This window comes from Phaenicophaeus curvirostris, chromosome 16 (genome assembly GCF_032191515.1).
Source record: "Phaenicophaeus curvirostris isolate KB17595 chromosome 16, BPBGC_Pcur_1.0, whole genome shotgun sequence".
NCBI lineage: Eukaryota > Metazoa > Chordata > Aves > Cuculiformes > Cuculidae > Phaenicophaeus > Phaenicophaeus curvirostris.
This window is the reverse complement of record NC_091407.1, coordinates 6,042,632-6,059,229: the sequence shown is the minus strand read 5'-3', so window position 1 is coordinate 6,059,229 and position 16,598 is coordinate 6,042,632. Positions and strand designations below refer to the sequence as shown.

At 39.0% G+C, this 16,598-nt stretch overlaps 1 protein-coding gene across 2 annotated transcripts in view; it reads right to left on the bottom strand.

The window, feature by feature from the left end:
• The window catches only part of SDK1 (sidekick cell adhesion molecule 1), a 396,340-nt gene that overhangs the window by 148,599 nt on the left and 231,143 nt on the right, over positions 1 to 16,598 (bottom strand). For both annotated transcript variants that reach the window (XM_069870517.1, XM_069870518.1), the window contains exons 6-7: positions 9,020 to 9,131; positions 7,859 to 8,049 (exon numbers count right to left, since the gene is read on the bottom strand). In XM_069870517.1, coding sequence (XP_069726618.1) covers positions 7,859 to 8,049; positions 9,020 to 9,131 — 303 coding nt within the window. The remainder of the gene's footprint in view (positions 1 to 7,858; positions 8,050 to 9,019; positions 9,132 to 16,598) is intronic.

Sequence of the window (16,598 nt, the reverse complement as noted above, 5' to 3'; positions counted from 1 at the left end):
AATCAAGTACGTTCAAAAGAAATGTTGTAAGCTACAACAAGGTCATCTGAGCTGACCTTTTCACAAATCTCTTCACCAACCATGTTTGAAAATCAGATGTGTGGTTTGTATTATTGATAGGGCATTAGTATTTTGATAAGTAAAACAAAAATCACCTAACTTTATCTTGATAAATCTTATTGCTCCTGCTACTGCCTGTAGTATAGCAAGCGTTGCTGTCATTTCACAGCGATGACATGACATGCCAGCAGGTACACATCAGTAAGCACCAGATTAGAAGGCAAACTCCCCTTTCTCAGCACTGCTTCCCACTAACTATAATAAAATACTTGCTTGAGTGTACAGAACTGGGGTCTCATTTGAGCACCAATGGATATTAGGCTTCTGTATTCATTCCAAATCAAGTCAATCAATATTAGCCTTCAAAATCCTGTGCAGAGGAGGAGGTGAGGTTGCAAAACAGCCTGGAAAACTCATTTACCCAGCAAAACCAATAAAACAAGCTATCTGATTTATTATATTCTAATAATATACATGTGTTAACATTATTGATCCTCGCTGCCTAAAAAAAAGCTATTAATAAACACGCATAATAACTTGTGATTTATTGCACATGATCTCATGCGTTAATCTAAACAACAAATTGAAAAGCTGAATATTTAATTGAAAGTCACTGATGGCACAGTTTGACACGTCTGATGAACCAAGTTGATGAGTCCTCTGCAGTTCATTTAAGTCCATGTTTTAACTCTGAGTACACTTACTTCTCATCTCATCCTCCAAGCCCTGTCTGATAATATCCTTGTGCTCCACTTTCCAGAATTTTATCTTTTAAATTCAAAACCTTTAGCCTAGTCTCGTTACTTCTCTATGCACACAAGCAAATGTCCATCTCAAAATAAAATCCGAATCTTTCAATCTGTGGCAATTTAATGTGATCATGAGGTGAGGGGAAGGGGAAAGGTGGCCAAAGCAGCCCAGGGGCAAGGCAGCATCCAGACATTCTCTTCTAACTTTGGACTTCTTCTATGGGCATCTCTTCAGTCAGTGAGGTTCAAGTGTACTTTCCTCCTTTAGAGAGCTCCACATGCACACGCTCCACTCTTCCTTTTAGAAGGCACTCTGACCTTAATGGGCCAACATCTAAACTTGGCAATCTCCAGCTCCCAAACTTTCTCCCCTATCAGCAACATATTCACACACCAGTGATAAATTTGCAGATTTCTCTTCAACGTGGGCCTGCAGTCCAGCTGCAAAGCACTAAACGTGGCCTCAAAGATGCTAGTGGTTCCATGACCACTGCTTATATACCGCCTTTATGCAATTTCTGCAGTTACACTTGACATATTTATACAGTCTGCTTTCCCAGTGTCTCTCCCAAAATCCTGCCCTACAATCTGTGCTCCTTCCCTTAGAATCCATACAGGCTGCTATGCCAACCTCAAAAAGAACTTATTACATTAAGAGATGCTTAGGTGAGCAGGTATCAAGCAATGAATTACCTTACAAGGAACATGAAGTCACTGACAACTGTCACTTAGGAAAAGGAACTGCGATGCTATTAAAGGGAAGATTTACATCAGCTTTTTTTTGAAAGAAGCAGGGAGAAACAGAAGCAGACAGGACAGAAAAAATGGCAGAAGCAGCAGAAAGAGGCAATCTAAAGGACACAGACAGTTCCCAGAGGACTTTCCAGGTGTAGCTGTGCCAAGAGATATGATTTCCAGTCTTCATCAGGCCCAGATCCACCTTTTCCCTTACAGTAAAGCCCAAAAACCTCATTGCAGCAGCTGGAAACCCTGCCAAATGCTACAATTGAGATAGAGGGGTTGAGAGGCTGAGGCAATAACTGCCCATACAGGGGTCAGATATTATTCTTGTGTAATAACCACAGATGCAGAAACTCTTCCAGAAGCAACTTTACCTGCTTCTGTTGCCTGGAGTTAGAGATAAGCCGGGACAGGAAACCAACACTAATTCATTAGGGAGTTCTGGAAGATCTAGCATACAAGAAGGACAACAGTGCTGTGGCATCCCAAATCTAATATACATTACTCTTGGTGGTTTAAGGTATGAATCACAGCAGTATTTGTGCAGACATATTCTTAGGGCTTTGAAGGAAACACAACAGTGATTTCCATGCAAATTGTGCTTCTCTTCCACATGCGCGGCTTAAGCCAGCAACTTGAAAAAGCTCAGAAGATCCTTTGCTGTGAGGGTCTCTAGCTTCAACAGAACTTAGGCAGTAGAAGAAACAGCTCTAGGTAGAGTGGTAGACGATCAAAATCTAGGCTCCCCACTTTTCAGATGAGTCATACGATTCATCTGCACATCAGGTGTGTGCCTGAGGGCCGGTTGGCCCAGCATAAATCGTAAGTGAAAAATTCAGGGTATCTGAATTTGGGTGCTGTGCTCGACCTGGTGAATAACTATCAGAAAGACCATAAAAATGCAGCAATATTTATAGGGGTCAGATGGCATTCTGAAGGAGCATTCTGGCTGTCTGTATATATCACTCCATTGCATATTTATAAGGCTTGGTTTGAATCACAAAGTATGAATTTGAACATTTATCGTTGTAGGCAATAATCATGTGTTGAAATTTAATATGTGTAGTGAAATTACAATGTCTTCCAAACTATATAACATGTCAGACCCAAGCCCCCAGACATGGCAATTTCTAGGAACGACAGTAGTCTGTTGGTATTAGGTCAAACATTTAAATTTTTTTTCAAATTATAGAATCACAATAGTTAGGATAGGAAAGGACCCATTACACCGAGTTCACCCTGCTGGCAGCGCAACGTGCTACGCAATGAGAGGGGTCACATCTCAGATCAGACTGAAAGAAACAGATACTCTATTGTTCAGACATTGTATTGGTGTTTGACTTATCTTAACCAAAAGGTCAAGAACAAGCAAAGAGGAAAAAGAATATTTGAATATAAATGCACGCTTTTAATAGTTGAGGGTTTCAGGGGGTTTTTTGCACTACAGACATCACTGAAAAGATCGCCTCTCTGCAAAGCCCTTGGGAGCCTGCAAAATTTGATACTGTTCTAACTTCCCCCATGCAGAGTTACATGGTCACTGATTTTAACATTCAAAAGATAGCAGTCAGCATCCATTACATCCCTTCAAGCTGCATTGGAGATGTGTGACCTAATCCTAGATACACACATGAAAGTCAGAAAGAACAGACGAAGCCCCAGGGGCTTCTCCAAAGCTGAAATTCCTGCATCACTCAGAAATTCAGGCCTGTATATTTAAGAGGAAAATTGAGCCTCAAACATGGAAGCCTTTCTCTAGCACAACCATAAACTACTTTATTTGGTGAAAATCCTGAAAATAAAAGGGAACTGGAAGCTTGAGGGCCCCCTGCAGGTACAAAGTCTGTAACTCCACACAGTAGATCAGACTGTCCATGCTGGGAGAGAAGTCACATTGCACATGCAAGTACAACAGGTTCCTTGAAGCAGGATTTTTCTTTGCATGAATATCAGGTTAAAACAGAGAGAGAGTTGAAAAAATGCTCTTTGTATCTTGTTCCTACCCCTAGTGCGAGCTGCAGTCTGTGTGTTCTAAAATCTTATAGCAGCACAGGGAACACATCTGTTCGCAGAACTGAAAGAAGGGGGACTTGTCTCAAATGTCAGAGATAACTGGACTTCCCAGAAGTCCCATTACTTCACTTTGGTGTTGGCTCTGCATACATTTGGAGTCAAGACAGCATATCTGCATCCATCTCAAGGACCTCTTACGATTTATCAAGCCTCAGAAGTGTCAACATTTCTCAACTGAAACTTAGGCAAGCCCAAAGACATTTTATATTATTGTTTTCCTGATAAATCTTATTCCTTTCTAATGCACAGCACATGAACACAGTTATCATGGCCTTCCCTTAAGCACAATATGCAGAAAGAACACAATCACCCTGCAAAAATTCTTTCCTCTGCATTCAAGACACCATTTGTAGTGTTTCAAAGTGTTCAAGCTGGAGCCATGAGAGGTATTGTTTCCAGAGGTCTGAGCACAAGGTCAGCAGCAGAGGAAAATAACTTCTGTTCTGGCAGTTATAGATGTTCAATGCAAAGTCATGAACAATGGCAATGCACAAAGGCAGCCCTTTGGCATCTCTGCACTTCACCTGGAGAAGTACAGAGAAGGAAGAACAGCCCTGTAGTTCATCATAGACCCAGACAGGTGGGCCCTCCACACTAGCCATAATTTTTCTAGTGTGTTTCTGAATCCCATGAAGCTGTATCCATACCTGATGAGAAACAGAGCAGCCTTTAAGAGAGAGACCAACCTACAACACTCCCTTATTGTCCTATTTTCAGAAAGAAATCTATCCAGCTGGGATATAGAAGTTCTCCCTAGGAAACATCGACACGAGAATATCATGTCTATTAGGGTAGTTCTTCCAGGCACAAAATCGTTCCAAAAAGAATCATAGGATCACCAGGTTGGAAGAGACCCACCAGATCATCGAGTCCAACCATTCCCACCAATCTCTAAACCATGCCCCTCAGTACCTCAAATTGCATTAATCTGCCTCAGAAAAGTCCTTGTATTTTTGTTATTTCATCTGTTTGAAATGTTTTATTAGTATTAATGAAGGCTTCTTGTGGTCTGCCCTAGACTGGGATCATCTGAAACTCTCTTTCAGGGAAAGGGAAGCCCTCTACTGTGACTCTGCTTTATTCCATCCTGTTCCTTCAGACACCAACACCGCAACACGGAGGCAACAGTGGAAACAGGCAGTGAGAAGGTACCAATGTCCCTTTATAAAAATTGAGTCCAAAACTTCCTTTGGAGTCAACAGTCTAGCATGTAGCACCAATTTTAATGGTATTTCCTTCTCCCTTTTGTTAGAACTTCAACACCCAGGTCTGTGCAACACCTCAACATACCAGGCCATTCTCTCTAATTGCTTTCAGATTTTGCTTTGACTGTATATGATTTAAAGAGCAGTATGGCTTTCATGTAGTGGAAGGGTTTCATTCCTCATCCTCTTAAGCTTCTGAAATTCATAATTTCCCATAGAACAATTGCTTAAAAAATGACTATTGTAATTTGTCGCTAACAGAACTTGTAGAAATGGAGAAAAAGAATTTAAGATTAGCTCAGTTTTCAAATTCCTTATGAGAAGACTCCTTAAATGACTTAATCTTCAAACTGTGAGTGATAAAACAAATGTGCTCTTATCTAATCTGCAACAAATCTTTCCCAAACTGTTACTTTGCCAACTGAGGAACATGCTATCCTTTAAAAATTTATAACAACTGCAGCTAATAAAACCACGGTTTGGAACCACCTCGGTTTATCTTTGCTGAAACAATATGAAGATGTCAGAAAGCTTTTTGCTACATTCATAAGAAAATTACAGTGCAGCACAAGACTAAATGATTTTCTTCCTGTTTATACAATATTACCTGGTTACATAGGAGAGTCATGTTTTTCAAATATTACTATGATTTTAATTTAGAAACTGAGATTTAATCTCAGAATTATTGACAAAAATCAGAGATAATACTGTAGATCACAAATAATAATTTGAACTGAGTGTACACCTTTGTACTAAGTTCCACTGCCTTCTAATAAAGCTCTTGTCACTATCTAATCCTACACTCAAGTTGTGTGACTTTCTTAGCTGGGAAAGGCAAGGACTGATATATTTTTGATACCTTTGATGCATGTTTTTATCACTCTCCCTAGTCTACCTGTTAATAGCAAAATATTTTTTCTATTAATCCACAAAAGCTCTCATTATCATACTACTGAGGGTCTGTATTTGATTTATACCAATCGTTTTGGAAACAAAGCCCTTCTATTAATGAAATTTCCTTTTTCTGTTAGTCAAGAGCCATTATTAAGTCCACACTACGTTATTCTCCCAAGAAGTACAGCTCATTATCACCGTGTACATGCGACAGATATTTTATGCATGCAAACGGACAAGCATACTTGATTCTCAGTAAGTACTACTTCACTAGACTATGAAGGATACACCACAAAAATTCTTAGCTTCCAATCTTGCCTGCACTTTCCTCTAGAACCCGTCTCCTGACTAATTAAATGATGGCCAGATCCATCCAAGAATTCTAAGGCTGAACGTAAGTTATGCGTTAACTACCAATCCTTTGATTTGGCTTCCTGTTTAGAATTAGAAATCCATCCTGCAGCTCAAGAAACTCATAAATAAAGAAATCTATCAGGCTTTGCTGACACATTGAGTAAACACCTGCAACTGAAGTGTCTTGTTCCATCAGAAAGAAATAAAAGTAATTGGTAACCAATTTGTTTCTGCTTTCTTTCATCTGCTTGTTCTTATCTACAGGCCTTTTCATAACTTCATTCCCTGACAGCCCCCTAAAACTGGATAAGAAATAAATAAAACATTTAAAAATAGGAGAGCAGATAAGCTACTGAAGAAAGGAAACAGTGCTAGTTTAATATGATTCCCCAATGATTGTTTCTCAGTTTTATTGTAACTGTATTTAAGAATCTTTAACTGAGAGGCTGCTTTAAGTATTGCATTAGGCTGGATCTGACAGCATAGCAGCAAAGTTAAACTAGTTACAATAAAATCTTATGAACAAGGAAGAGTTTAAACAAAACCCATAAATAAGTGAAACCTGTCTCTGCTTCTTAAAGGGAAGGAAAGCTGCAAGGTAATAATTCTAAGAAACAGAGTACAAAGAAAAGACTGGAACCAAACCTCATCTAGTTGGTAATAAATGTAATAAAGACACAGTGCTTCAAGTGAACCTGGAACAGAGCTTTGTAGAGAGAAGAGCTGTTTTCTCATTTAGCATGAACTACTGTAAATTGCTTTAGTAGAATACAGACTGCACAGCAGTCTTTAAAATTGTATTATCAGAAGGCTAAAAGAGCATACAGAATTGTGCATGAATTCCCTCTGCAATGCACTACAGAAATGCATGTGCATGAGTTCTTATCAGTGCTGAGACCTGAGTCATTGCCAGAGCCATAACCCCTGCAGGATACTTGCACAGTTATCACCGGGGCTATTAAGTAAAAGTTAGACTTTACACAAACAGCTCTGGCTTAAAATATCTAATTGTCTCTGTTCTAAAATGTCTCTTGTTCTAAAAGTCCTAACCCCTTCCCCCTACATTGTGTGCGATGTGCTAATCTGCATTATTGTATCAGGATATGACACGCACAGTAAGGTTCATTTCCAAAAGACAACATCCTTGCTACAGCAAAACTCCAACACAGAAATGATGGGGGAAACAGGTACCAAGACTCTTTTAAAAATATTAAGTCCAAAGCTTCCTTGGAATCAACAGTCTGGCACATAGCACTGATTTTAATGGTATTTCCCTCTCCCTTTTGTTACTTGGGTAATGGTAGCTGCCTGCCTGTGTGCTCAGGAACATTTTTGCCCCCCTAACTAGCACTTGCAACAGACAACACACAGAAGAGCTCCTAAAAGGCTTCTGTCGGAAGTACAGGCACTTGACATATTAAAACTAGATGCAAGCAAGCTGGGAGTTAATCAGGATTTAATGCATCTAAAAGCCAAGATGTGGAAGCTGCCCAATAAGGATTTCACTACTGTATTTCTCCAACTTCTGATTAAATGTATAGTTTCACAGGGGATTCAGATTCACATCAGTGTTTAAAAAAAAATCTATTTGATGGATTTATATTCATGGGGAAGAACAGCTGAATTAATTTGGAAGATAACCCTTCTTCACCTCCTTTGTTCTGTTCTCCGAAGAAAGGTTCAAATGTAAGGTCAATGAAATATTAAAATATCAATTTTATTTCCTATTATACCTCAGCCCAGAGCCTGTTTTACTAAAAAACACATTGCCTTGAGAATTACCCATTACAGAAAGGAAGGCTTTCGCTCTTGCAGGTTCCTCTGTGCTGTCTCTAAATCTTGCTTCACAGACGTATACCCCTGCATCAGCAGAAGTTGGGTTGGTGATAGTGAGTCGTCTCCCAAAACTGCTAATGCCAGTGGTTATTTTTACTCCGTTTCTCTTCCAGATCACACTTAGCTTCTCAAGAGGTCTGTTGAAGAAAAAAAAACAAACAAAACCAAACCAACCAATAATACAGCAATAAAACATGTATATTACAGAATAATCTTGTCTACTGTTATATATAAGATTATAAAACTTCTCCAAGTCTTTCCCTATCCCTAACACTCACTATTAAGAAGCAAATGCATATATTAATCCTACGCATCAAGCCTAGAAACTACTCAAGTGGCATTGTGCAAGTACAGCTAATTGATACAGCAATAGAATTTAAGTGCTAAAAATTTGATTTCTTGAAGCAAAGGGAGTAAATACTGCTATGGAAATCAGCTGCACGGGGAGCGCTTTCATTATAACTCAATTACCAAAACAATATCGATCATAACAAGAACATCTCTGCCCTCAGAGACAAAAGTGAATCAGTTGGTCATCTTATCATCTGCAGCCCTCAACTATTCACTTCCACTGGCATTCAATGTTATTCAAGGCCAACTAGATGGAAATACAGGAGGAATGTTGTGAACTCTATGTTATAGTGCATTATGAACAGTTGAGCAATAAACACTGTAAAATCAGAGCATTCGTAATAAACTACTTCATGGGAGATCCTGGTTGACTTATTCACTAGGAAGCACAGACTGTTCAACAATATCACCTTTCATGTCAACAGGCAATAAAGCTGAAATAACAAGCCTTAGCATAACTTCTTCCTTAAGATAACATCTGCTGATTGAACACCACCATACTACTTTTCCTTATCATCTGAGTAACAGGTGGGCAAGTAACTCTGCCTATATCCTTATTTGGCCAGAAAAATCAATGTTTAATTCAGTAACGTTGGACAAACAAGATTATTCATAAGGTTACTTTGAAGACCAGGCTGCCACATTCTGCTTCAATCTTTAAAATAACAAAATAATGAAAACAACTTCCTACATCGTTCTCAGTAAAGGGCAGCGCATTAAAATGAGTTCCTTATAACCCTGCTGGTTTTACAGTACCTTGCACTGGCCACGCACTCCAGCGTGATTTCACTGCTCCCTGCTATCACACTGGTATTCCGTGGAGGGATTACGATGGTGGGAGCCAATGTGTCCAACGGGTCTACGGCACCTGCATGGGCAAGAAAGAAACCTTGTAAAGACCCTGTACATCTGCAAACAGTGAGGACTGACATGTTCCAGGTAAAGGATCTCATCAGGCAACACAGCTGCAAATTTCACTCTTCAACCTCACCACAGATTTTAATCTTCTCATTAAGGGGACATCTTCAGCATGACCATCCTCAATGGCTTTCATTATACTGTACAAACACACTGTTTCAATATACCCAGCTTGGTATCATTCTAAACACATAACTTGCAGGAGCTACTCCCAGATGGAGTGCAGGGGCCATTCTCAAACAGAGAGCAAATAAATTAAGCATCCTAAAGGTTTTCTATTGTCGAGCACTTTTACTTTTATCAAACACTTGCTGACTTATATTTTTAAGACCTTTTCATGTTTTGTTTAATCTTACCACTTCCATACCATTTCAAAAGAGTCTGCCAATACTCATGTTAGTTCTTTAAAAAGATTTTACACACTGGGGAACAAATATAAAATTAACAAAGCAGCATATCACAGCAACTTCAATCCCTTTTTCTTATCAGGAAAGTAAATAACCTAAATCTGCTACTCTTTTGTGAGGCATCATACTGTAAATAATTTAGCTTATGCAACAGTCAGCAGACACTTAAAAAATAGTAAAAAGGCTGCTTGTAAATTTTCTCTGTATGCATTTAGTAAGTGAATTAAAATACCCATGTATTCATAGGTACTTTGCTTCAAGCAACTCATTTGGGAAAGAAAAATTAGCTATTTTTTAGCTTGAATAACAGAGTAATAAAAATTTCCAAAGATACAGAATCCAATAAACGAATTATAGGGAAAAGTAATGAAAATAAAACTAAACTGATGCAAAAGCAAGCCAGTTCATTAAATGTTTTCTGCAAAGGAGGATAACTCATGCTGTTGTGGTCTAACCCCAGCCAGCAACTAATCAGCATACAGTCCCTTGCTCACCTTGCTCCCTGCTCCAGTAGGATGGGAAGGAGAACGAAAAACCAGTAAAACTCATAGGCTGAGATAAAGACAGCTTAATAGGATGCCAAAAGGGAGAAAGAATAATAATAATAATAAGGAGAAAATAATATACAAAACAAGTGATGCACAATGAAATCACCACCTAAACACCGATACCCAGCCTGTTGCTCAGCAGCAAGCGTCAGCCCCCAGCCAGCTCCCTCAGTTTATAGACTGAGCATGACATTGCACGGTTTGGAACGTCCCTTTGGCCAGTTCGGGTTGGCCGTCCTGGCTGTTCCCTCCCAGCTTCCCCTGCCCCCATCACCACCTTCTTGCTGGCTGGCCAGCAGGAGAAACTGAAAGGTCCTTGACTGCTTAGCGGCAACTAAACCATCCGTGTGTTATCAACATTATGTTTATCCCAAGTCCTGACCACAGCACTATATCAGGTACCAGAAAGAAAACGACTTCAATCCCAGCCAAAAGCCAGATTCATGCCCATTAACCCAAACGGGAAACCTCAGCATCCCTGTTCACCACTACTTCTGTGCAAGACCATCATACTCTATATTTTCTTAAAGAAAATACCTTCTTTCCTTTCTATCTGCTTTCAGTACCCTTCCTCTCTGCTAAGAAAGCAAAGTAACATTAGGCAACAACGCTGACTTCAGAACTGTAACCAAGGGATGTCTCGCTATTAGACATAAGTCTGTGGGGAACTGGTTGCACACTGCAGAGACAAGGCTGAACGGCACTGAAAAACACTTAAGGGATGTGCTCCTAATCTGATTCTACTCCTTAATAGATGACTGGACAGAAGGATTGCCACAGGCAAGTATCTGTTTTAGCCACAGCACTCTCCGTGTTTTCAATTTTCCTTTTGATTCTAAACCTTCTCATCAGACACTGTCTTAATTATTGCCAGGATCTACTAGGGCTCAGTAACTGAAGTACCTTCAGGACCAGCCCCAACTAGTCTTTGCACCTTGACTGTCGTAACACCAAATGCTCAGTAGTGAAGGGAGCTTATCTTGGAGCTGTTTCAGTGCTCCCCATCCCCAGCTGCTCCTGAAGCAGTCGGTGAACTTCTCCCATTTATCACCCAAAATATTAAGGTAATTTGGCACAAGTACCATTTTTCCACATTAGACTTTTATTTTAAGAGAGAGAGAAAAAAAAGAGCCAAGAAAAATGAAAAATGGGGGTCTGGGCAGTGGGAGGGAAGAGCTGAAAAAAGGAGAAAATGGAAAGAAGATCTGGGGGGCTTCTGTCCCACTAAACAAACTCCCCTCCACTGTGGCATTCAAGAATCCGGCAGTTCTGCAGAAAGCAGAGATTTATTGAGGGAAGAGAGAAAACGAAAGAACTGCATGGTCTATTTGTTTTTATCACCAGTGGCTGTGTATGACTGCACAACGCTGATCTTGGATCATACTGTTCTCCCCTCTTGAATCCTCCCATCTGACCAAGAACGAAACCTGTCCCAAGAGGACTATAACGCTAATTTTTAAATACCGATAAGCCATAAAATCTTTAATTTGTTATTTAAATAAAATAATCATGTAGGCTGCCTTATCATCTCTGAAAAGATAGTGGTTTTATCTCTACATATATTGCCATGCAAGGTACAATGAATTTTAAATATTACAGTGTACAGTTTATAAAGATCACAAATGTTATCAAAGCCACTTGGGTGCTTAATTTTCCCAACAGAGATTAACTCTCACTCGGGTCATATGAATGAAGATACAAAAGGTGCCTTCCCCTTGAGAGATGTATAAACATTAGGTTATTTCCCAGATTTTACATTATGGCACACAAAGTTTATCTATATCTGTGTTTGCAGTACTGAATATTAAGAGTATTGCTTCAGTGGATGCTCAAACTCATCTGAGTGAGACGCAGTGCAAACCACTTTACTAGAAGGTGAGAAAAATTGTTTATCTGTTCAACAGAAGTAATACCTTGAGTTCAGACTCCAGAAAAAAAAAAAAAAGTCTTATTTTTGAGACATGCTTATAGGTCCCAGCTCTTTCAAGACACTTAATACAAACAAGGTGACCATATGCAAGGAGGGAGAATTGCCTCAATAACCTCCCAGATCACCCTTGTTTACTTAGTAGAGCTTAGAGCCCGGAATGTAATGTTGACTGCTAGTCATTGCTACCCTCAGTCTTAGTTACCACTGCAATTACTTCTCACTGTTCTGTTTTCAATGAAGAAGAAATCCCACAGGAATTACTAACCAAAAAATGGATTTACTTCTTCATATTATGAAATTTGTGTATGGGCGAAATGGAGAAATTGAACACTTCTAACAGAACTTCAAAACCATTTTTAAGTTATACTGGGAAAAAAAAATTAGAAAAACTTTTCCATAAGCTTGCTACAGACTTTCAGACTTGCATTGTATGAACAAATTCTTTTGCAATCACTGTGTGAGATACATGCAAAGCCCCATGTTACCATATTATGGATACCTGTGTTAGAAAAATGCAGAACAGGACATAGAGTCCAATACAAACAGCAAAAATATTGCATATAAATAGTTCAACATTATGGTATCATGACTGTCCAACCTCTCTGCCTATGCAACATGGAATAAGTGAAAAGAGGAGAAATTGCAATCACACAGCATCTCAAGATTGCTCGAATTGGAGGCGGTGGGGGAGCCTTATGAAAACAAACAATCTAATGGAATGCATTTCACTTTTCCTAGGTACAGCCTGCAGATGGTTTGGATTATCAACCCATAATGGATTAATGTCCCTCTCCAGTACAAGATACACAACAGGAATTGGATTGTGATCAATAATAGATTAATTTCCCTTCCCCTTTGCAGTAAAAGATAAAACCACAGGAACTGGAGTCTGATCAACAGAGTAGCAAACGCTGACAATCACCTGCAGGCACAAGAGGGAAACATTATGCAAATAATGAAACAAAAATGTATTTCTCAATCATAAAACTCTATCCTAAAACACGTCTTGATTATTTCTTCCCTAACTATTAGAGTGATTATTAACAGGTTATACAATGAGAGACTTAAGATCATAAAAGTTATAATTTCATTTTTTCACTTTTATTGTAGCAAGGACTGTATTAATTTTCAAGAAAAGAGGAACACGTGAGGTTGCTGTGCATGGTACAGGTCTCCGCTCAGATTTCTAGATTAAAGAAAAATAATGGAGACTTTCCTGGGAGGATTCTTGGTCACACTTGTTTAGTTTGATGAATTACATTAAAACTCCAGACGGAGGTTTTTTGAGTCAAAAGTACGTATTTATAAAATAATTATCAATCTACTGGTAGAGTTGGTGTAAGAAGAATGATGACTTTTCAGTACCCAAGGATATCTAAAAGACTTCTCAAACATGTACATATTAACATAATTTCTGATCTTGAACCTCTGAGAAACTAGACTCTACACCCAAAGGAAATAAGCAACAACATAAAATCATAGCTTTGTGGATCAAATTTATAGTGAAAATGGCTTTGTTGCTTGAATCGATCTCAGCACGTGGATTCTTATATATACAGTCATCGTCTTGATCCACACATCAGGCATGAGAACATATGAATAAAATACCAGATACGAAAAAGGTTTACAAAACATAATACATGCAAAAAAAGTGAATGATCTAGGTCAGTCACACATATTGACTCAATACACTCTTGTCAACATGACTAAGCTTTGCTCATATCAGATCAAATACATGATTCATTTCCACTGCAAGTAAACAAAGCCAAAAAAGAAATAGTGAACAGAAGAATAAAAGCCAAACAAAATACAGAAACTAGATGGCAAATTAAATAGCCAGTGTATGAGGGGGGATACAGCAAAGAGAAGCAATTACTAGAGATTTCATTAACAACTGTTGAGGAAGCTTTGCATAAATTAATCTTGGCTGAATCTCCCGTGTCATAAAGCATCGCCTGGAAACCTGCACTCCTTTCTTTTCCACCCACCCCTTCTGGGCCTCAGCAATACACTGTACATGTTACAACAGTACTTCTGATGTGTTTAACTTTGAAAAATAAAGTTACTCAGAGAAATTAACCTATAAAACAGGTGATTTACCCAATCAAGCTTGCAATTCTGCAAGCAAATCAAAATGCACTTGACTTCAGCTACTAGCTGGTTGGTTTGAAGCGAGTGAAACTAGTCACATTCCTAATTCAAATAGACATAATATTACAGAAACAGAGACTTAATTAAGAAAATGGAAAAAATACATTAATTATGCAAAACATAGGCAAGAAGATATGTTATGTGCATGGAGCGTCCTGCTAGCTGTGTTTGGAGCAGAGGACTGGAAAGCATCTCCTGGGGCAGCCCAGTTTCCTGTCTCTCCAATATCCTATCATGCAACCCCATTTATGAATTTATTGGGGCCTATGGTAAAAATACTGAGTTTCTTTCAACACCACTTTTCTGGTTGGAAAGTTTCCTAGAGCTCTGTTGTTCAACCTGTTAAAAACACTCCTAATTTGTAGCTTAAATGCATTCATGGCCAATGTACCCCATTTGTTCTTCTGCCAAAGCTGTCCATTCGCTTAAATAGCTGTTTTCTCCCTCCGTGGCGTTTATGTCCTAAAGTATTTATAGAAAACAATCATACTCCTTCACGGTCTTAATTTTACTTAGCTAAACAAGCCAAACTTTTCTTGCCTGACAAGTTTGAAGGGATTCACTGAAACAAACAAATACGAGCAAGGGTAAAAAAGAAAAAAATGGTAGCATCGCACTATAAATGTTTCCAAATGTTTAAACAAATAACAGCCACCTTTGTAACAGCTTTTTTTCCCCCTTTGTAAGACTCTCACACAGACTGCAAGAGCTGTTAGTTTTAGCCCTAGGGAAAGATTAATGGAGAACTCAACTCTATCCACAAGATGACTTATACCCTTTTGTCTGTAGATACTACAGCAAAGAGGAGCTTTATGTATTTTATTAGATAAAACAGAGCCTAAACTACAGGTTGAGAAGCTTCTAAAACCTTGTAGAGAGTTTTTAGGATCTATTCCTGGGCATGTGGAGAGACGGGGAGAATACAGTCGATTTACAAATATAAAATGTATCTCTGTAGTCACCAGAAATGGGAGAAAAATGGGAGAAAAATGGGAGATCTGGCCTTTTTCCCCTCAATTTTGCCACTGTTCTCCAGGCCATTCAGAGCAGGTGACCGAGACGCTGCTGTTTGGGAGTGAGCCCTCCACAAAACAGACTAGATCCTCTTCTTTTCTACTACCTAAGCTCTACAAAGACACTTTGTATTTTAGGACTACTTCAGAAATAAATTTCTAGTGTTGTCCCATGAAGTTTTAAGGAAATGAAGCCACTACTTAGTTATACAGCTCCCTGTGACAATTCAGCAGCTCCATTCAAAAGCAGACCAAATTTCTGTTCCACCACTCTGAAATTCCCTTCTTGCAACTCCTTGTGCAAAAAGAGCAATTTGGAAGTTCAGTCTCTACAACTGACCTGACCTTCCCCCATGCACAGTGAGGAGTTTCTTTCTGCCTAGAAACTTATCATCCAGCACATCATTAGAGCTTTTAACATGAAAAAATACATAGCCTCAAGCTATTCTAGGTAAAGAACACTCAGGTGGCTTTTCAATTCACCAGATAGCTTTAATATCAGCTGTATAAGTGGATAGAGTGTGTAATCTTATTCAACAGCAGTTAAAAGAGGAGGGAAAAAAATATCCATGGTCTAGCAGTGTAATCCATTAGCCTCAGAGTCATCTTCAAAGTGATGCAAGAGGCAACAGGTATAGCAGGCAGCTGCAGCCAGCCAAGAGGGACAGCAGCGCCCTTGCAGCCAGCATCCACAACAACCTTTGGGGTTTCACTGGTACAGTCCAAAACGTGTCTAGGTCTGAAAAATATTTTAAATAACTCACCAGTGGAAATTATTTTTTAAGAGGCTTTCTATATTTCCAATGCACCTTAGTGCATCCTAAGAGAAGCAGCCTTTTAGATATAAACAGACATGCATATAGGAGAAGGAAAGAGGTTGGAGGGGTCTGACAGTGGTTGTATGGATTTCTGCAGCAAAGAGCAAGAGGACAGAAACAAACTTACAACACCTTAAAATCTGAATATTTGCTTTCTTAAGAAAAGTAAACTAAGTTAATAAACCATCTATCAGTAATTAGATGTTAAATAATCTAGAACTGTCCAGAAATTAAAAATTCAGCAATGAGACAAGAGCTGAGAGAGTACAGAAGAAAAGCTGAGCCGGGGAGATGGCTGCTTTACAAGAACTGCTGCTGTTTCAGATGCTGCAACTCCCACCAGCAGATTCAGGTTTAGTGTCCAGCACCAGGAAAGAAAGATAAACTGAAGACAAAATTCTACCCTCTATTTTCAAATGTATCTTCACGTGTGGCTTCTCTTTTTTTATAGGTGCATTTCTTAACTCCTTACTTTGGCACAAGTAGAAGTCACGCAATTGACAATCTAGGTGCCTCTTCTACTTAATAACAAGTTAAACACCTTTCTACT